General features: G+C 43.7%; 2 protein-coding genes across 4 annotated transcripts in view; both read right to left on the reverse strand.

The window, feature by feature from the left end:
• Positions 1 to 663: 663 nt before the first annotated feature.
• Positions 664 to 4,364, reverse strand: zfp36l2 (zinc finger protein 36, C3H type-like 2). Of its 2 annotated transcripts, none has more exons than XM_035172550.2 (2): positions 3,967 to 4,364; positions 664 to 3,806 (listed from the first exon to the last, which is right to left on the reverse strand). In XM_035172550.2, exons 1-2 carry the CDS (start codon positions 4,054 to 4,056, stop codon positions 2,607 to 2,609), a joined length of 1,290 nt encoding a protein of 429 aa, XP_035028441.1. In that variant the 5' UTR covers positions 4,057 to 4,364; the 3' UTR covers positions 664 to 2,606. The 2 variants fall into 2 exon arrangements, with proteins under 2 accessions (XP_035028441.1, XP_035028440.1); XM_035172549.2 differs by having other exon boundaries at positions 664 to 3,809; positions 3,967 to 4,362.
• A 2,531-nt stretch (positions 4,365 to 6,895) lies between these two features.
• The window catches only part of thada (THADA armadillo repeat containing), a 98,209-nt gene continuing 82,786 nt past the window's right edge, over positions 6,896 to 22,318 (reverse strand). For both annotated transcript variants that reach the window (XM_035172763.2, XM_035172762.2), the window contains 5 exons: positions 21,414 to 21,474; positions 20,033 to 20,183; positions 19,667 to 19,789; positions 9,174 to 9,349; positions 6,896 to 7,472 (listed from right to left, as the gene is read on the reverse strand). In XM_035172763.2, coding sequence (XP_035028654.2) covers positions 7,152 to 7,472; positions 9,174 to 9,349; positions 19,667 to 19,789; positions 20,033 to 20,183; positions 21,414 to 21,474 — 832 coding nt within the window. In that variant the 3' untranslated portion in view covers positions 6,896 to 7,151. The remainder of the gene's footprint in view (positions 7,473 to 9,173; positions 9,350 to 19,666; positions 19,790 to 20,032; positions 20,184 to 21,413; positions 21,475 to 22,318) is intronic.

The following is a 22,318-nucleotide window of genomic DNA, read 5'->3' on the forward strand; positions in this document are numbered from 1 at the left end:
CCCCAACACAATTCAACTGGCGTTTCTGTGACCGCAACACACACACACACACACACAAACAGATACATTTTCCATTTAAAAATTCCAGACCTCATTCCTCAGAAGGCGAGGGCATATCGCATGCCGCCCTGTTTATAGCACAACATTACACACTATGTAATATTGCATACATTTTATTCGGGGCTATCAGTTTCTGTGGAGCTGCTGCTTTCCGCCTCAGAATCAGATTTCTCCTTTATCACGGCACATACCGACACTTAAGCTGTTCTTCCTTTGTTGGACAGGAGACAGGAATTCAGGCTGTTCCTTACACTGTGGAAACTACCTGCTCTCTGTTTTTACTGTACGCTCAGGACAATGGGCCAACACTCGCTGCTCAAGAACCCCCGAGGGTCCCAGGACAAATAGTGTCACAGGGCAGCAAAGGCTCCACTGTACCAAGGACACACACTCCCCCACCCTCCTGCCTGTCCCAGGGCTTTTTCTTCTGGGGGGGAGAAGACTATAGTCATGAGACACCTGATACTTTCATGTGAGCAACATGAGAAGCACAAGTGTCACGCTCCTGACCATCATCAGTTCACGTTTTCGATCGACACGTCACACCTGTTGAATCTTCACACTCCGGAGGGGAAAAGAAATCACAGCTCGACAGTCTGGAGCTTTTTCGAAAAATGATTTTTATTGGGAGAACTACAAAATAAATGTACAGTACAAAGTTAACAGTCTCACACTCAATTTGTAGTGAACTGACTCCCCAAAAAATATTACAACTCTCGTTGTCTTTTTGTCCGTTTTTTTTTTTGTTACATTCAAAAAGCTTTACTTCTGATAAAGTAGTCAAAAGTACATAGTGCGCATCCCCCTGTACCTACTATGTACAAACCAAACGTGTTTATCCACTTCCCTCTCCAGCAAACTCAAGACTCAGACTAGATTTCAATATCAAAAAAAGAGAAAACAGAGAAAAAGGAAATCAAAACAAGAGGAATGGGGATTTAGAGAGAAGTTACGGTTGTTTATCAGAGTGTCTGAGTGGTAACAACCTTAACAAAATGTTCAGAATCCAACACTACATTCAGTTCAACCTGTGTATAAAAAGATGCCATGTAGGAAAAATACTTTATTTGGTTAATTTTAAGGCATGTCAAGATGGTGAACCCCTTAGGCACTACACAATAATACTGGGGCACAAGGGATTGCTACATTCTTTAGCACGTGGCTGGAATCACAGTGTGACCTCGTGCAAACAGAGAAAACAAAATTTTAAAGAAAAAAAATACTTTTTGGTTAATTTATTGACTTGGGTTCTTTGTCACTGAAGCCTGATCTAGATCAAGAAAAGAATTAAGGTTTGGACGGTCTGTACAACCACATTGTTTATACATTCTACAGATACATCTAAATAGGGATCCCAAAAAAAAGCCTTCTACAGCACTGACACAACCTCAAGAGCAAACAGCAATCACGCAAACCTTTTTTTAATAAACGTAAACAAGGAAACAAAATTAATGAAATAAATATCACATACGTTCTCTTAAATTAAGATTTTTTTTACTCATTTACAATAAAAATAACCAAGTGAAGTTACAAAAAAGGAGAAAAAAAAAACAAAATATATATATTACTGTGAAAAGAACATACACTCCACTTTATGCAGATTAATAATGGCGATCATAATTTAAACATAAAAGAATATAGATCTATTGCTTCATCATACTTGATAAATACAGTATGGACACAAATTACCAATGTAGCCTATACTTTTTTTCACAAGATAATAAATAAGTTAAATAGTCCATAGCCAGTTATGCACCGCTATGCAAATCACTCAAAAAACAGCTAAAAAAATATATATTCAACCATCAGCAGTGATTTCCCCAAACAAACCCAACTCAAGAGTGCTTTTTAACCAAGCAACAAACTAGACTAACCAAACGAACCACTGGGTGGCGCTGGGAGAAGACAGGTCTGGAATGGAAGTTGAAGCTTTCAGAGAGGAAGAGAAGAAGAAAAAAAAAACAACACACTTTGATAAAAAAAAAAGAAAAAAGTGTTACTTTGAGTCAAGGCATATTCTTGGCAGGATGGAGGAAATCTGAAACCGCTTAGTCTCTTCTTCTTGTCAAGTCATGTTACACACACACACACACACACACACACACATCTAATCCCAGGAAAAGTGTGGCTTGCCTGATGGAGCAAAAAGGGAGAGGGGGCTGCCATGAGCCCTTGGGCAAGGCACTGATGGAATGCCTTCTGTTTGCTATCTAAGTTTTAATACAGCTATATTACATACAAGAAAAGAAAAAGACTAAACTAATGCCTCGTCAAGGACACTTTAAACTGGATGAAGCTTTATTGATCCCTGTGGGTGAAACTCTTCTCTTGCCCCCCACCAGGGAGGTCAGAGCAGGGTCAGCACCCCTGGAGCTGCTAGGGACTCAATGTCTTGCTCAAAGGCACTTCAGCAGGGTGGATGCCGCTGAAAAAGGGGGTGAGAGGGGGTCTCAACTGGGATCCTCTGCTTGAAGGACAGTCTATCTCACCTCCACCTCCCCCCCTCTGACCCGTCCATACAATCCGTTTGAGAAACAAAACGCGGTTCAGTCATCTGAAATCGACAGCCTGCTGAAGATTGGCAACCGTCTCCCCGCGTCCAGACTCGGCGACTCGGAGCCGCTGAGGCTCCCGGAAGAGCTGAGGGACCCGCTCGCATAGCTCTCCCGGTCAGAGAGGGAGTCTGGCGGGCTGGGAGGAGGCTCGAACACCGGCGACCCGCTGAGGCGGCGCAGCGCCTGCAAGTGGCTCATGTTGTAGGTCGGAGGGGAGGGCGGGCACACGCTGCCCTGCATGTTCCCGTAGTACGCACCGGTGGAGTGGTTGTTGGCGTAGCCGCCGGTGGTGTGCACTGCCAGCGGGGCCAGTAAGGCTTTTAGGTCCTGCCCGGGGAAGGCGAAGGCACTGTTGATGCAGGACATGGAGTTGGGGGACAGCACCTCATCGTAGAAGCTGGAGGCGCAGGAGGAGCCGGTGGTGGGCGGCGGCGGGGTCCGGGACGTGGGGCTGTCGAGCAGGGGAGACTCGAGTCCGTGGTGGGTGGAGAAGCCGGAGAAGCTGAGGCTGTGGTGGAGCTTTGGTCTGTCCCTCTGGCTGTAGCCGAGCTGCTGCGGCGGCAGGATGTCTCTCTGCCCGTAGCCGCACAGCTCGCGGGCAGACCGGGGTTCCCCCGTCTGCATGTTGGCGTTGGCCGGAGCGGGCCGGCGCTCGTCGGCGTTGTGGATAAAGTGACACCGGGGACCGTACGGGCAGAAGCCGATGGTGTGGAAGGTGCGGCACGGCTCCGTTTTGTACTTAGGGTGGCGGGACAAGCTCCTCAACTCGTGGTAGCCGTGAGCGAACTGACATTTCTCCCCGTACTTGCACGACCCGTTCTCCTCGAAGGGCCGGCACAGCTCGGTCTTGTAGCGGGTGGAGTTGATCTGGGAGCCGGGCTTCTGCTGCAGGACGCCGCGCTCCCCGTTCTCGCTGTAGGCTCGGTCGCGGAACTTGTTCTCCTTGTTCATGAGGGCCGTGGCGCTGCTGTTGTTGACGCCGCTCGGCATGTTCTCCTTCAGGCTGCCGTAGCCGGAGCCCATGTTGTACTTGTTGCCGTTGTTCATCGCCTCCACGTTGCTGGTCGAGTTTCTGCGGAAAAAGCCCGGCCCGAAGGGGCTGCCGGAGCCCGGAGACGTGACCGGAGCGCCCACCGCCTTCTTGTCCAGCATGCTGTTTATGTGGAGGGCGTTCATGTTCATGCCTTTATCCTGCTGATGGAGGAAAACACACGAGTTAGACACAGATCTCAGAGCAGCGCACCACATGGCGCGTTTAACACCGTTTCCCCAACTTGTTGCAGCTCCCTCGCACGCTGCCTCCCCAGGAGCGCACCGCCAAGAGACTAAGAAACACCAGACTGATATTTACCTTGTACAGCATGTCCATGTCGTAGAAAGCGGACAAGACGGTGGCAGACATCTCGTTTCCCCAAGTTGGCAGTCGCACTCCCTCTTTCATGGAGGACCGAGCAGGATCCCTGAATGCGACGAGCGGTAGTTTGTGCCACGGCTGGTTTTTGGTTGCGGAAAAGTTTGTTTTGAAAAGTTGCTTCGAAAGGTTGGACGCGTGCAGTTTCCTCGCTTTTCCCTCCTCTTAGAAAAAAAAAAGGTCCGTAGCAGAAGAAACCGAGTGGAGAGGGGACTCGGTCGGTGCTGTTGGAGTTGTAGGTGTATTGTATTTGTCCTCCCCCTCAGGAAGCGCAGAACCAGACAGCTTCACTGTGCGCACTCGCCTCCTCTGCGTCAATATAAACGCTTGGCGCACCTCAGGGAGGGGCGAAGAGAAGTCGGCGCAAAGTTTTTTCTGTCGCGAGGAGCCGCCTCCATCTCCTCCTCTCGGAGGAAAAAAAAACTTCCATTCACCGGTTGGCCGCCTATTCTTCATCACCACGCCTTGAAATCTAACCCCGGCTGCCCCTCTCCTCCTCCTCCTCCTCCTCCCCCGCCTCCTCCTCCTCACACCCCTCCAAAACTTTTTTTCCCTCTTTTTAATCACACAACCAATCTTTGTGGATGTTTTTCTTGTGGGGGGGGGAGGGTTCGTATCTTGGAAGGAGCCAGTTTACAGTGCACATTCATACCTGGGCTTGTCATCTGAAGCTGAGGCGAGGAGGTGCCTTGCTCAAAGGCTCCGTCACCCCTGCAGCAAAAGGTCTGGGGGTCCTTTTTGATCCGCCAACAACAAATCCTCCGGCCCCTGGAGCACCACACTTGGAAGCTGACACATGTATTTGTAATGGAAGGAAACTCTCCCTCCCTCTCCATCCCGCTCTCCCTGTGGATGGGGCTGCGACCGCAACTATGAGCGGAGAGGAGTCCAGGCAGAGTGCAGCACAATTTTTAGAATCCGCCCGTTGCATAATCCGACTTCCACCGTGCAACACGCCGCCTATTCCAGTCTACTACACATGGAAAAACAGACAAGTTAATACCCACTGTGCTCACATGACCCACTTCAGCACCATCTCAACAACTACAACTAAACTTCCACCAAATCCTCAGATTAGAAATGTGTCCCCTTTTTTTTTTTTTTTAAAAGCACAACACGTTGAGTCATTATAAACACAAAGTGAGATTTGCTTTGGTTCCTATTTTTTCTTTTTCGCTGAGCACTCTCAGCTTCTCTCTTCCCTTGTTTTTCCCAGTGTCAGAGCCAGGGCCCAGACTGCAGGAATGCTGCTTTCCTCTCGTTTCCGCAGGTTAACACTGCCCCCATGAGAGCAGAGTGAGAACTGACTGTGAGAGGAATGGGGCGCCACCTGCTGAGCAGAGCCGGAGCAGGATTTAAAGGCACATTCCGGACAAACTGGCTGCAGTGAAGTCATGTTTAGTCATTCCTTTACTTATTGCTGCAAAACCTGCTTCCTCATTTTCTCCCCAATGAAAATCCCTCCCCCCCACCCCCACCCCTCTTGTTGTAAAGTCAGGGAGTGCAGTGTGGTTGCACTAAGCTGCCCCCGTCTCAGCATGGTGTAACCTTCCCAGGACGGCAACACGTCCACATGAAAACGTCAAACTACTGCAGCTCTAACTCTCGGAGTTTGGAAAACCGCAGTGGAAAGATTGCAGCGCTGGCAAACAGAGAGCGAGACTCGACATCAGAACTCCCAAAGGCTGATATTTTGGTGCCGAGGGTGTAAAAAAAACCTCGTGCGACACATATCACCAGAAATTGCAGGTTTCTGCGACACTGGTAACCATTAAGTCTTTTCCATACGGGATCATAATTGAAAGATTGGTTTAAAAATGATTTTTCTTTCTGTGACATGATTCAATATTCTCTTAAGAGCTGAATGGTTTGGTCGGAGAAGGAAAGAGGGAGGTAAAAAAAAAAAAAAAAGGGAAAATAGCAACAGGCGAAAAACAAGTGACATAAGAGGTTGGAATCTACTACTACCAACCCTAAAATTAGGCTGAGGGCTGTCCCAGGACTATTTGCGCGTTTGCAAGATGTGATAAATAGTTTAATGTGAAGGACAGACACAGCGAGGCTCCTGAGAAATCCCTTGAACATGTCCTCGTCCCAAACCGCTCTCTCCCATCACACAGCTCTGTTTTTATTGGGGGATGTCGAGCTGTTCCAAAACATTACGTCAGTTTTACTGTAACAGGGAACATGGCTACCAGGGAGAGAGCAGGGTCCAGCTTTATGAGCAGGCAGCACAAACCACGCACGCACACTAACGCACACACACACACACACACACACACACACAGGACAGTAGTCCATTGTGCCGTCCTCCTAATTACATAACCAGGAAAACTAGAGGGAAGAATAAAAACACAGTCCAATGGAAAGAATCCTGCAGTAAATTAAATATCACAGGAAAATAACACCTCGTATAAACACACCTCGAAGCGTACACTGAAATACAACTTTGGTGACGTGTCAGCGCAAACACTTGATTTCACAATCCCATGCCTCGGCCATAAAGCTGCACAATCACACCATTGAAGTTGGTGCTTGAAGCTTTAGGCACCGAGTTGTTTTGTTCCAAACTTTAAATCCCTGGTAGACACAGGGAAAGCAGAATGGTCCGTTTACTCAATACTGAATACTCAATACTGTCGTGTGACACATTCCTGCTGATAAGAGAACAGTGCATCAAGTGTCTTTGTGTACAAGCTCGCGCTGAATTATTGTTATGGCTTCACAACTTTCCCACATGTAGTCACATCATATTAATATTGTGTATTTGTTCTCTTTCCTGCTTCATTACAGAGTTATTAACGGGAAATAATTGAGACGTACAGCTATGTCTTTCCTTTTCGGAAAAATGGAGCATTGAAATCATGTAGTATTTTGGGACATATTTATTTAGGAGACATCAATGAACAGTAACCATAAAAATGAAATCTGATAAACAGTGAAGGTAAAATTCGTAGGAAAAAGTAAGAGACAAGTACAGAGTAAAAAAAAGACCAAGAAGCCGGTCTGTGGTCTTGTGTTCATTTATCTGAAAACTTTCCTTTTTTGGAAATATAAGGAATTCTGACTTACAGACAATTCCCTTGAAAAATTGGTGGTATTAGAGATGCTTCATGCTCATTTCTCTACTTCAGCCTCTCCAGCACATCCAGAGCCAGTGTGGCCCTCTGGTGCCACAGGGTCAGCCGGGCATGCTCCGCAGTGCAGGAGAACTGGGGCAGGGCAGGGAGGGAGTCCAGGGCCTGCTGGGAGCTGAGGGCCTTGGTCTGGGCCTGGGCGGATAGAGTGTGGAGCCGGGCTTGATCCAGGATTACTGCTCCTGGGTGCTGGCTCTGCTTAAAGGTCGGGATGAGGGAGGTGAGGTGTCTGTGAAGCAGCTTCACCCACTGGACAGGCTCGGCCCACAGGTTCAGATCCCCCTTCTCAAACAGGAAGTCCTCCTCATCCTGGTCATTAGAAAAACAACAGTTTACTAGAGTGCAAGTTAAAGCCGATTGTTTTTTGGCCACTAGGGGGCAGTGGAACAAGTTGTATACCATTGACTGTATAAAAAAATGGATGACATGACTGCTAAAAGTAAAGGCAAAGCATCTTGACCGCCACCTGGTGGCTGGCTGCAGTGTGGGCCATAAATTCTGGCTCCTCCATGTTAGTGGATGGACCAAATTAAAAAGTCAAAGATTACGTCAAATCAATATCTCTCAAAGATGGTTCCTGTCATTTTGGGTAGTTCTTATCACACCGATGTTGGTTCAAGGGATAATTTATCCGGTACGTTTGGTTTTAATTAGTTATTTGCTTATGAAAACAGGGTGCCATGTCATGATTGACAGCTGAGATTGACTCTGAATTGGTCAAGGGTGTGTATCGGCGATTCCTTGCTACCATGGCTCCATGCCCCGATAGCTACAACGAAGAAGGCTCCAAAATGGCACTGGTCGTATCTGAAGTATTTTAGCTTCATTTCTGGATAGTGTGAGGAAATGGAGACATGTCGTCCATCTTCACATACAGCCTATGTTGTAGACATACAACTGACATATTGTCCCCTTTTTGGCCAACTTGTTAGCAAACAGCTACATATTTACAAATGCAACAAGCACAAGGCAACATTAGTTTTAATTTCCAGTCATGTTTGTTTCCACTAACCCCTGAGGGACCAACACCTGACTAATCAGCTGTCAAATGCTCCACAATGCTACTAGGCAAGCTGCATGAAGTTGTTTTTTTCTTTGCTGAATCAACAACACTGATGAAAGCAGTGAAAACAGATAAATTGTGATCTGGAAAACCAAAACAGTGAGCTCAAAGATGCAAAAATGGACTATAAAACTGAGTGGAACTGCAAAATTAGGTGAAAATTCTCCGTGGATTCATTACTATGAGCGACACTGCTCAAATTCCACATTGTCATTTGACCACATCGTTAGTAAAACAACAGTAAGTAGTGCAGCTTTAAGAAGAACAACTTTACAGCTCAGGATATTTGGACAATCAGCCACAAGAAGCAGGGGTTTACAGTTACTTGCTCAAAGCTGTTTAACTCGAGTCTTGAGTAGAAAGAACCCAACAATTAAACAGGCACCAAAACAAAACAAGAAAATAAACACAGTGGTCGGAGAGCAGGAACCTTGGTGGCTATAAACTGCCCAGATACTTTGTCTGCTACTGTGAGTAAAACAAGAGCAACAATAAAAAATATATTGTTCTGTCTGTGCCTAAGTTTCCACACTTTACAAACACAGTGTTAAATCAACTTGAATTACACTCTTAATTTAGCATAAACCAGTGTTCTATCATAAAACACAAAGATGATGATTTTGTTTTTCAAAACTAGAGTCTTAAACACGAGGTCGACTGTTGCTTAAAGTTCCTTAAGAAGCAGCATTTGTAGTGATTTCTCTGTTCATGTATTCATTTCTTATATGAAAAGTAAGCTGATGATCACATCACAGTGTCACAGTTTTCCTGACAGAAAATAAAACTCTGACAATCATAAGCTATACATTTTTGGGACATGTCGTCTACTGTCTCACAAATATCTTGGTACAGTTTGTGATGTTCTTGTAGCACATTGTAAATTGTCAATATATTTTCTGCTCTAAGGGCATCAAAGATACTCTGTGTGACCTCTGAGTGATACTCACCAGAGAGGAAGCATCGTCTGCAACTGCCTCGTCATTGTCGTCTTTGTCTCCCAGCAGCCACTCTGTCAGTGTGAGGACACCAGCGGGAACCTGCCCCCACAGCTCAAACAGCCGACACAGGAGCCCCATGCCCCTGTCCAGAGCTACAGGAGGACACACTGACACACCGGCCATTTCTGAGGACAGACGAGACAACGCGTTATAGTCTGCAAACACTGTTTTACACTCAAGACTCACAGAGTCAGCTACTCAGCTATATACACTGTCCACAGGTTTCTCAATGGGCTCCTACAGCAGTGCATGTGTATGACATAATCCATGCACATGGAGTATCGTGTGATGCGGTGGCATGAAAGGAAAAACCATTACTTGTACTGGTGTGTCCCTCTATCCAAAATAATTAAATCCAAAGTCTGACAAACTGAAAACTGAAATAAATAATTCTAAATAACTCCAGTTTCCACAGCTGAACAGTGCACTATTTGTAAAATTCAAAAGGATTTGCACGCTAAAGGAAAATGTGTGTGCATGCATGTCACTCTGCCACAAGTCCCAGAGCAGGGAACAAACAGCGTAGTCTGTAGGATTATCAACTGTGAAATGAAAACACCAGGTCCGATTCATAAAGAGAGATCTGATTACTCAACACCTGCACAGAAACATAATCCCCACTTTTCTGCCGTCGTTGTGGGCATGTAACCGTTGGTGCTTGTGACGTAGCGATGATTGAATGATGCAGAGCTGATGGTGTGTTCCAAACCTATTTTGAACGAGTGCGCATGCGTGTCTTCTCTGGGCTCATAGAAGCAAAACATTCTGCACGTTTCACCAATATGCGCATGCACGCACAGTAAGAGCAAACGTTCCACTTCACTTCCTGTTTACGTGTTAATGAATGGATGGATGGACTGTGTCAATGTAATGCTCACATGGAATTTATTTTTCACTCATGCAAAAAAAAATATTCTTGCTATTTGAAGTCCTGTGTTTTCACACTGCGCGCGCCACACACACACACACACACACACACACACACACACACACACACACACACACACACACACACACACACACACACACACACACACACACACACACACACACACACACACACACACACACACAGTTAGTGTTGTAGAAGTGAGACACACTTCAAAAGGGGAAACATAAAGTTCAACTCCATTTAACATCACCAGTTGTCCTCGCAGCAACTATCTGACAGAGGTGTGTGTGTGTGTGTGTGTGTGTGAGAGAGAGAGTTGTTCTCCCACCTTTACCATTCTCACCACAGCTGACACCCAGATAACACCAGAAACTTCAAAAGGCTTCGAGAGCCACTAGCCAAAACACTACCACCATGGGAAGAGAGGAGGGAGGGAGGGTGGAGGTACTGTATATAGACCCCATCAGCACACATACAGTGTAAAACACACAAACACGAATAGGGTCGGGAACCCAGATTGTTTTCCGTCTTCAGAGAGGAGGCGTAAAATCAGAGCCGAGCCCGACGTCTGAGCGGAGAGGGAGACCTGGCCTGTGAACATTAGAGGCTGTTGATTGTCCCGTATTAGAGGAGATTTAAGAGTTTAGGAGCTTGAGTGACAAATTCCTTTCTTTACCAAGAAGCCGCCTCTCTCTGGGACGGCCCTTCTTCTGATGTCAAGCCTTTACAGAATCCTACCCCGAATAGGAAATTTTAGCTGCATTCAATTTATCTACTTTTCTACAGAGGTTTTACACGTTGCTTAACGCGATTTCCCTCCTCGAGCTGTCGGTGCAAAATGCTCAGTTTCTCAAGGGGATTGTCTTTCACGCTGTTCCTGGTGTGAAGCATATGAGTGTGTGTGTGTGTGTGTGTGTGTGTGTGTGTGTGTGTGTGTGTGTGTGTGTGTGTATGAATGTTGTCCTATGTTGTTTTGAGTATTGATTTTGAACAACCTTGTCTCTGTATATGACAATATCACTGCCAGTTGGTGAGTGAATGTGTTTGAGAATGATGGGGTGAGGCTGTGTGTGTGTGTTTGTGTGTGTGTGTGTGGGTGTGCAGTTGGCATCCCCTGGCACACTCTTCATCCACTGGCACTCATTGGACCTGGGCAGGGCAGGAGCGTGAGGGAAAAACTTAACCCTGTGCCACTTGAGGAAACAGAAAAACAGTTGAACCATTCTGAAGAGTTTTTTTTACTGAACTAAGATCTTTGGTTGCCTTGTTCGAGACGGTGGAAACTACGTTTTTATAAAGTGCTTTATATGTAAATTGGCATCTTGAAGCACAACCAGCCCTTCACCAGGCCCTCACTATCACCTTTATTGAGGAAGTGTACATGATGGAATGAAAGCAGCCCAATGTGCCACAGCTACCTCGTATGTGGACAGAAAACCACAAAACAAAATAAAGAGTCTACAGGCAAGTTAGCAGGGTGTTTGATGCTGTAGGCACAGCAGTGCTTTCTGCTACATGCTAACACCAACACGGAAGTGTGTTTACATTTTTAAAGAGGGTTAAACTGCACACAAGAAGAAAATGGCCTCATTAAAACAATTTACAATTTCATCCCTCTGTGTGTAAGCCTTATCTACTGCAGTTTCCTTTTTCTTTAGATTGGGGCACACACTGAATGATAGGATGTGGGTCAGAGGTGAGGCTGGCGCTGTGCTGAGGGGACTTCCCTAGAGGACTTGAAGTTGCTTGTGGAGACGAGGATGCTTAACAAACTTTGGACCATCATGGAGAACATCTAACATCCCCTCCACGAGCTGCTAAACAACTTTCTGTAGAAGACGTCATCAGCTTTGACAAAGGACACGACAGGAAGTCTTGGCTGTCAGCTGCCGTCCCGCTGCACAATGATTCTCCTGTGTGTTGGATGAGGAGATAGTTTACTGCTCACCTGGATATTGCCTCATATCTGTTACATGTATCTGATTGATGAGACCTTTCAAGGTTTGCTCTCTATATAGTAGATTATATTACCTCCATTGCACATGCAGCATGTAGTATAGCTATAGTTCTTTCTTTAGTCTCAGTTTTTTTTTTATTTTTTACATGATTCTTTTCTTAATTGCATCGCATGTTATTTCCTCATTGTTTTGTGATTTATTGGAGGTTATTGTGGGTTTTATTGCCTTTTTAAAGTTGAGAAGTGGCTGCTGCACCACTGCAGTTTCCCTTTCGGTTTAATCAAGTTCTCTTTCTCTCTCTATCTGTCCGTCTATGCAGAGGGATGTCAGTGGGGGTGTCGGGCTGTCAGGGCAGTGAAATGAGAGAAATCCAAAGCACTTCCCGCCCCCGCAGCCTTCCCGCTACTGGTGTCATCATGTTCACTGTAGAGGGAGTTAATTCCTCTGCTCAGCCACCCACATCTAAAGGATTTGGGTTTGAAGCCCTCCCCCTATCTCCCGCCCCCCCTCCAACTGACTGTTAAGCAGGGGGTAAGGGGGCACCCATCCCACCTGGGCTGTAAACTGCAGCCGGACCACCGTATGGGTCTCTTAGCTACACCTGCCCTGTCCCACAGTCACGTCTTTATTCCATACAGCCTGGACAAAGACGGTCTGTCAAATGAGGGGCCCACAGAGATCTGCATGTCCAGGGTTTAATCTGTGATCAGATGAGGAGGGGGGCTGGGTATTGGTGCTTCTAAAATGTATTCTATCAAACTCAAAAGTACATACAACTTGCCTTGTCTGAATAGTCTGAAAACAAGCCTCTAGGATACAAAACAACTAAGAGTCGACAAAGACTTTCACCCAACGTTAGGAAAAGACCCGCAACATTAACACACACACACACACAAACACACACAGTTGTTACAGACTTGAGCCGAGACACCAGGAAGTACGGGTGTGAGATAGAGAGAGGTGTGAAATAAAAACAGACACTTTACAGCCCTGACTTCCTCTGTAGACTGAGAACAACAACGGGAAACAATAACACGACAAAGAGTACAAAAACTAAGTAGAATGGTGAGCATTAACATAAAAATCTACTGTTGCAGCTCTTATCATTGAGTCCAGACTGTGGCTGTTAAAGGATCATATACAACTCAATGGAAACCTGAAGGTGGAAGTCTCCTGTCTGTCTCTGTCATGAAAACACAGCCAAACTTCAAACGTACTCATTAAATTCCCTGTTTCACTAATGAAATAAGATTTTCTAACAATAGCCGATTGTAAATTCTGTGGTTTGAATTTAAATACCTTTTCAGATATGGAATAAAAAACACTGCTGGTTTCACCTGTCTGTTAATATGGGTCCTAATATGGGTCAATCCCATATAATTATGGATCCAATTGCTTCTTTCCCATTGGTCTTTTGTTATTTGTATTCATTAGATGCCATAACTGTAAAACAGGGTTAGTCGACAGTAGAAAAAGCCAGAGGCCAGTGCCTATGTTACAGCAGTTATTATATCTTTACAAATAAGTAAACGCACATTTAAATGCTGTGCTCATATACATAATTTATAGATTTTTTGTTAAATGTTTATTTATTCATCCACACAGCTGGCATGAATGACAAGTAAAAGTACTAGGGAGCAGCAAAAAAAAATCATCTATTTATGTTTTAAATTTTTTGTATTATTTTGTCCCAAACATAGTTCTGTATATATGGATGGACGACATGTCTCCAATTCCTCCCACTTTCCAGATATTTAGTCAAAATAGCCCGGATGCGGAGGCTGACAACTTGTACCAAGACGTAATTTAGAGCTAGAGTCTGTGCAGTAGTGATCAGGGGGTGGAGCAGCGGTATCGAGGCCCAATATTTTATAGCATCAAATAACTAATTAAAAACAAACTTAGTGAGAAATGACCACTTGAACATACATCAGTGTGATCATAACTAAAATGACAGAGCCATCTTTGAGAAAATGTTTGTTTTAGTTTGGTCCCATCTGCTAACCTGGCAGGCTTATGGCCTATACTGCAGCCAGCCACCAGGGGCAGATCGAGACCCTGTTTTTTGTGATTTTTCTGTCTGTGGATCTTTTGACTGTGAAAGTTGCAGTTACATAAATATTACCACGCCTGAGCTGAAGCTACAATGAGATCTGGGTCTGACTGCGTTTGTTTCACAGTAACACAGGATGAGCAACGAGTCTGCCTCAGCTTGACACGTCTGGACTGAGAAATGGCTTCACAGAGATAATCTGCACTCCTGTTATCTTCAAATCACGTCACAGTCAAGTATCACAACCTGCTGCTTTACACTGTAAACACACTTCTTCAACACAGCCTGCAGCCACCAGTCATTACTGAGACATGTGATTTTGTTTCACACCAAATCATTAAAATCTCATTTCCCCACGCTGCCGTTTGAGTTAAACCTGCAAAAAACATCACTTGTGTTCGTGTGTTTTCACTGGACAGTAAAATAACAGCTTATTTATTCCAACAGGAAAGTTGAGAGCTGAAAATCAACTCTCCAGCAGCACAAAGTACCTTCAGTTGTACATCTATGTAAATGAGTGATCAAAAATAGGTCATGGTGAGTTTAGTGAGTGTCCTTCAGCTTCGTCAGGTCATAGCCTTCCATTCATTGCTGCAGGTCAACGAACTGGGGGAAAGGACACAGGATTTGTTCGCTTTATAGTGAGCCAAGGAGGTTACTTCAGGCGAGCCAGCTGATAAATGGTTCACTGAGGCTGCCCTGGAAAATATGGGCACGTCAGCAGAGTGTGTGAGGCCACTCAAGAGCGCTGCAACCTACTGCGTATTTATTTGTATTTGTATTGTTTGCATAGTTTAAAAAATAGGAAATAAGCTCGTTAGCTTTCTGGTGGAGAGTTAGATGAGAAGACTGATTCCACTCTCACATTTGTATGATGAATGTGAAACCGCCGGCAGCCTGTTAGCTTAGCACAAAGACTGGAAACAAAAAAGAATCTGGTAGCTTGGCTCTGTCAGAACATAACTTACTTCAGTGACAAGCAACCTTTTCAAATAATTAACACTTAAGATGTAAATCATTTAATCTTGAAAAAAAGGAAAGATTTCACCCCCTATAGGGGACACTCACATACACAAAGGTCACCAAAGTGAACAAGAGATAAAGGTTTGCCACTGCTATATATTTGCATATTACCTTACCCTTAAATTGTAATTTACGTTTTTAATTGAACAGTCATGTCCTTTAATGTTTCTGTGGCGAGATTTTTTTTCTAACTTAAGACCGTCAAAGAAAATATAACATGTGCTGGGAAAAGAAAATTGTTTACCAAACTTCAATTGGTGACATACAAATAAATTAGATATAAAAATGTTATTAATTGTGTTAACATAACTTCTTAACTTTAATTTTGAACAAACATAACTTCTTAACTTTAATTTGAACAAACTTTCATCAGAGTATTATCAGTTGAAGTAATTTTTTGTAGTTATACGTAATAGTTTTCTCTTTACGGTTTGGTTAACAGTGAGCTTTAGTGGTCCTGGTAGATGGGTCTGTTGCCCCCCTGTTTACACTCTTTATGCTAAGCTACGCTAACCAAATGGCCGGCTAAAGCTTCATATTCTGCACAGACTTGGGAATGGTATAAATCTAACTCTCTCAATATCAGACATTTTATATCTAAATTAGTACACCTCTTTATTTGTTGATCATGGTGAATATTTGAGTGATAATGTGACGATGGCTTGGAGTAAAGAAGTGGGGGCTGATATTTCAGTAGACACAAGTCAGGGGGGTCTGTTGTGTGTGAATTCCTGTTCCATTAATAGCAGCTATCAGTTAATCTTGTTTTACACTGTAAACAATCTTCAATATTTAATAGTCAATTGGAAATAATGTAATATTATTTATACACTATATATATATATATACTCCATGTAGTCAATGATTATATATATGCTAATTTATTTAATTGTTAAATTCCTACACGACTTACTTGACCTGATAAGTATATATCAAATGAGTGTTGTTTGAATTGTCAGGTCTGTTGGCTGTACGTCTCATTACTGTCATGTTTTTGTTCAATTTTGCTTATTTGTTTAATAAAGCTCCCTATGTTTTTAATCAAAGTGGGGGATAACAGTGCAGTTCAACGTCCTTTGACTTTTGTCTCCCCTAACCACATTTCTAATCACTGCCTTCTTATCACATGTCGTCCGATCCAAATCCCTCTGTGCTCTATATATAAAGTGATCCCTCTGTTCCTGCCCCGACTCTGTCACGGTGCTGGAGGTCCAGTGAGGGTGAGCGGAGTTTGATTTCAGACCCAATTACTCTGGAGGTATTTGAGAGGGGGGCGGCGGTGGTGGTGATGCTGGTGGGGGGTTGGAGGGGGAGTGTGGGGGTGTTGGAGGGCAGGATGGGGTTAAATTAGATTTGCTCTTCCTGTCCAGGACAATGGCTCCACTGTGGTTCACGGCTCTGGGAAGAAGAGACTTCACTGACCTGATGTGAATGTGCCCAGATTTCTCTCCCACATTGATTAAACAGGTTATTTGTATTATAACTCATCTAAATTCTAAGTACACAAATGTAAGTGTAAAAGGAAATTCATCTATTTTAAGTGGAATAGAGTTTTTCAAAGCAGTTTATTAATGGAAAGGCGAGTCTTGCTCTAATTCATCAATGAAAGGAACAATTTAACATTTTGGGAAGATTTATCCTCTTTTTTTGCTGTGAACCAGATAAGACATCAAACTATTCTTTTAATGGTTATAATGTATACTGGGTTCATGTACCACACCATCAACATGTCTCTGTGCTGTCCAGCAAGACTATTATCACATGATTAACACAACAATGAGTTTAAACATTTAAATTTCGATATATTTCTTGTCTTTCTAAAAGAGGAGGGTTGTTTTGCATTTTGTCCTTTTGCATGACCGTTTGTGTCTCTGAGTGTTTTGCAAAAGCCGTCTCTGTTCTCACATCTCTGGCTGTCCTCCATATCAAAGGGCCAGGAGTCGTCGCCTGCATCTGAAGCAGCTAACACCTCCGATACTTGACTCTGCAACGGCAGGTCATAAAACACACACACACACACACACACACACACGCACACACACACACTACATCACCCTCCGAGCAGACTGCCTGGCTGGCCTGAAGGGGACGGGAAAGATACACACAAACAAACAAACACACACGCAGACACACACAAAAAGACAGTTGTTTTTCCACTGGCACAGCACCACACTATAGCTATGATTTAACAACATGCTGCATTACTCTATTTCTGTTTCCTTGACACTCTGACACCAGCAGGTAACTATGCTGACCAAAGATATTATACAGGTCAACAAGAGAGACACACACCAGGTGTCTGCAATGGTGGGCGAGAACTAAACCACTGTAACAGCCGAGCTCTTGAAAACACACCCGACATTTGACCAGGAGTCTGCAAAGTAAGTTCAGCTGAGCTAAAAAAAAAACTAAATAAAAATACCCCATTTCTCCCAAAAGTTATAAAATACACCCAACAACAACTTGATCTCTATATCAAACTCAGATGGAAAAGGGAATAAGTGCAAAAAAGGAAGAGGAAGGATTGATTTGAGTTATCTCTCGTTCGTGTCCTCTTATTGTAAATGGAATTTCTTCAGTGACGACATTTTAACATGTCACTGGAGAAAATGCAAAGGTGTTACTCGTAAAAAACAACCAAACAATTGATGGCCGAATTCCATATAGCTTCAGTTCCAGGGTGTTGTTATTGTGCTGCCACACTGTGAAGACTTTCTGGGACTCCTGCAAGATTTCCTGCAAAGGTTCTAAGTTCCTAGGAAAAGTTACTGCAGCTCTAGATTTGTTCTCCTGGTGACAGATTTTCATGGTCAGTTTGGAAGTTGGAGTAAGTTTTTGAGCGGCTTGGCTGGAGGGTGAACGGTCACACAATAGAATAGAGACAAACACTCACACTCATTACCCAGAGTGCATCCAGGAGGAAATGTAGGCGGGTTCACGGTAAGTAACACACACACAACGCCTCCTACACACAGAGAAACACTGTAATCTCCAAATGAACAGTGGATACGGACAAAGGAGGATAGCCCACTCTATTTTATACCCACATACACACACACACGGACAAGCTCATTTCTTGGAGACGTACTCAAACCTTAACTATAACGTTTACTTGCCTTACTCGAACCTTAACACGTCCTCACCTTAAATTTTGCCAGTCCCACACACACATACACACACGGACACCCAGTGTGTAATTATGTCTATTGTGTTCTCTTCCTGTTGTAGAAAAAACTTCTCTATCTTAGTCATGTTGTTGAGCTTTTATCAGATTTTAACTGACAGCTTATCTGAAGCTGTCTGGCCTTATGCAACACAAACACAAGCACACACACACACACACACACGCGCCCTCCCGCACACAAAACACCCACACAATGGTAAGACCAGGACCATGCACATGAACATGCACAAAACCAGAGTCCATTTCAGGCTTTAGCTGAAACAAGCTGGAGTTGAGTCTTCCCTCATGACTCTGCCCTCCCATCCATAAACAGCGTTTCCATGTGGGGCTGCAGAGACTTTAGAGGAGATGTTTTTCTATCTTGTGTTATGTTATGAGATACTATCAGTACCAACAGACACAATAAGGGTGGTGCAGGGAGGAAAACTAGCAAAATACAGGAAGTGAGTGTGGTGACGACAGGAAGTAGCACTGTGGCTGTTTGTAGGGGGATACTTGATAGGTGGCAGCTTTCTGTCCTCTGAGAAGGACGCAGAGAGCTGTGAGGGTCCAGTCACTGGTGTCTGTATACCTGAGGTATTTGTGAGTAAGGCTGGGCAACATATAATTCTTCAGAGAACTGACCTGAGACATTCTCAAAAAAGATACATAACCGCACATGCACGCACGCACACACAGTTTGTACAGCATTGGCATAATGCATTCCCTAGCCCCAAACCTAAACTAAACCTAATTCTAACCCTAAAACGAAGTCATAACCCCCAAACAGTCCATTAAAGGGGGGTCACAAAGTGAGGACCGGCCCAAATGTCCTCACTTTCCCAAAATGTCCTCAGTCCGTTGGTTGTAGACTCAACCTGGTCCTCACAAAGAAGCTGTACAAGAGCACACACACACAGAAACACACAAACACTCTTACACTCTTGTGTCCCCTCTGCCAAACTGGAATTAGCACCCTTCATTACAGGAATTCTTCACCACCCTTTGCTCGAAATGATGTCATCAACCGCTTTCAACATCAGCATGTGTTTGTGGTGTTTTTTATATTGGTGTGTGTCTATTTAATCATACGAGGGTGTGTGTGTGTGTGTGTATATTTCATTGCAATATCACTCTGCACTGACTCTGCTGTGTTTGTATCTGAGTCAGTGTGCATGTGCACCACCAAGGAAGCAAATGTGAACATGGGTGTGTGTTACCAGGGTTGTGTACAGGTCTGAAAAAGGTGTATTTACGCATGATTTATAAGCGTACGTGTGTGTGTGTGTGTGTGTGTGTGTGTGTGTGTGTGCGCACGCATTATCATTTCCAATCTGAGCAGTGAGTGTGTACCTTTACTGAGCAGAGGTGCTGGTACATTAGCTATGAAATCAGAGGCTGAATCTCGGACTTCATGGTCTTCATCCTGCAGCAATGTGAACAGACTCCTCCACAGAGAAACTGTAGTGAACAGACCTGAAATACACACAGACACACACACACACACACACGTGTCTTACATTCTGTGTTTCAGATCAACACATTTTCAGAAAATTACTTTAAATTTATATTTTGCAACAGAGGTTGGACTTGTTAACATTTGCCTTCTCGTCGGAGCATTTTCCGTAACTGCACCAGAGGCGGACATTGTGTTAAGTCGTGTTACGTTGTATTGCGATGTGTGACGTTGTGTTTTGTTTTATCGCATTTGAGACTCACCCAGTGGCAGATGAGGGTTGGTCAGCAGAGCTTCTGTGCAGTTGACCAACACCGAGGCGGCCATCAGCTTCACCTCCACCGGCTGCTCCTCGCTGCAGCATGAGCACACCAGCGCCCCCCACTGAGCAAAACAAGACATTGCAATCGCAACCTAGAAATCAAGATCAAAACAGACATTTTTTATAGATTAATCACAATAACCCTTTTGATTTTAAATGTATCGATCTAGGTTCCACTATGATACATCACAGATGAATGAATGATGACATCCAATTTGTCCACATTTCTGGTATAAAAATGATACGATCAACAGCATTTATCTCTCAGAGGTGCTGTTGCAAGACAGTTGGCTATGCATCTTAGTGGTCATGGGAAGTGCAGTACTGAGTTTGGTGTGATTTGGACAAGCTAACATTAATACAAATTTAATAAACTGGCGACCAGTGTTCTGTAGCAGTCAGTGGGGTGGGGGCAGCGGGCCCTTAACAGTCAGTCAGCTGACCCAGTTGAATCTTCTATGTGCTCGGATAAACTACAACAGTGGTTGTTAACTAGGCCAAAATCAAAGCTAGATCATTTTGATAATTTCATTATTTTAATTTCACCATATCGGTTTGACACAGACATTCACGGGGGCAGACCTCAGTCATGGCAACAACATTGATAGAATTATTTCCTGTTTGGCAAACTTCAAAGTAACAGCACAACATTCATTGTTGCTGAGCTTCACTGAACATTGAAGCTGCTCCAATGGTCTTAAGAGGCTGAACAAAATTACCCAGAACAACAAAAATTGGGGAAGCAGGTCCCAAAAAAAGACAAATAACATTATTATGAACATGAAGGGCATGTCTCTTTCCGTTTTGAAAAAATAAAAAAAATGCACAAATTCTAAGTCAAAGAATCTAATTTCTGATGAAATCTTGCTGAATTTTCTTCACCTTGATAGTATTCTTTAAAGTATTTTTGAGGAAGACTCAGTGACCTTTCTCAGAACATGGTAGAAGCACATGTGGAGCTAATAACAGTGATAATGGCGGTTTCAGTAATTATTGCAATTCAATGTAATTGGTTGTGCTATAAGTGGCACCTACTATTGAAAGTTAAAAAGTGTGTTGAGATAAAAGGTGTGTTCCCTCCTCATTCAGTTTCATATTGATTCACCGTGTAATGACTCTTCAGCCCTGTGGTGAGGGCAACGAGTAGAATGCTAAGCTACTAGCTACAACCAAAATGAAGCAACACGGCTGTTGGCAACAACTGACACATAATTCTTGTGCATTTCTGTATCTCAAGTCAGTTCAAACTCTATAGGAATATCAACAGATTCCTGTGTGTGTGGTCAGAAATGATTAAAGCATACATGTTAATCATTCTTTACCTTTGGGTCAGAGTTCACCAGTTGAGACATCAGGGTCAGGGCAGCGCATTGGAGCTCCAAACTGAAATGCAAAATCAAACACGTTCATTGTCTAAATATTCAACTTAATCAGCTTATTTCCGTTGCCCTTCACAGATGAGAGGTTGTTTTTTTAAACTCTTAACTGAAATAGGGACAGGGTGCAAAGTTATTTTTATATAAAAAAATATTTTTTTTATAAAATTTACCATTATCAATGTAGTGGATCTTGAAGGTTCTTAGCTTCACTCTTCAATCCATTACATTGGAGATTAACATAACGTCATTTTGGTTGCTTAATAGTACAGCTGTCAAGCTGCTATCAAACCTGCACTGAACTCCAGATAACCTCCTGAAATTATCCGGAGGGGCTGTATGTGAGAACACAAATTTACGAGTCAATTGCTGTGAGTTTCTATTGCCAGCCCCCGGATAATGTCTCGAAAGAGCCCATGTGACAATACAGCAGGGAAACATTCAGAGGATTCATCGAAAGTGAGAGGGCGTGTTGATGATGTTTCTCACACCCACACACTTGTAACCGAAAAGAACTTTAAGAAAACAAATATCGGGATGAAAAAGAGCTGTCAATACAAACAAATATGTAAACTTGGAAAGACACAGAGATTTAAGTGTTTTTAGTTATAAGGGCCAACACCAGTGTTGATGTGCTGTAAACACAGGTCTAGTATTGCATGCAAAGGTTCTGGAAATTATTTATCACATAATCTGTGTACTGCTTCGTAACATAATTAACCTGCCTCGTCTGCAGCCTGAAACATTTTCTAGAAGGCTAACCAGTCTAACCAGTCTAACCTGCTGGTTGTGAGTCCACCAGTGCATCACTGCTGTTAATGTTTGACACGGGAGAACAACTGTCGCCTTCT

This window comes from Hippoglossus stenolepis, chromosome 12 (genome assembly GCF_022539355.2).
Source record: "Hippoglossus stenolepis isolate QCI-W04-F060 chromosome 12, HSTE1.2, whole genome shotgun sequence".
In the NCBI taxonomy this organism is placed as follows: domain Eukaryota; kingdom Metazoa; phylum Chordata; class Actinopteri; order Pleuronectiformes; family Pleuronectidae; genus Hippoglossus; species Hippoglossus stenolepis.

What these genes read in the sequence shown, in the direction of transcription:
- zfp36l2 (XM_035172549.2), bottom strand. Translation starts at nt 4,056, where the DNA reads ATGAAAGAGGGAGTGCGACTGCCAACTTGGGGAAACGAGATGTCTGCC. An exon ending in ACATGGACATGCTGTACAAG is followed by an intron (nt 3,810 to 3,966) that starts GTAAATATCAGT and finishes TTCCTCCATCAG; the next exon opens with CAGGATAAAGGCATGAACAT.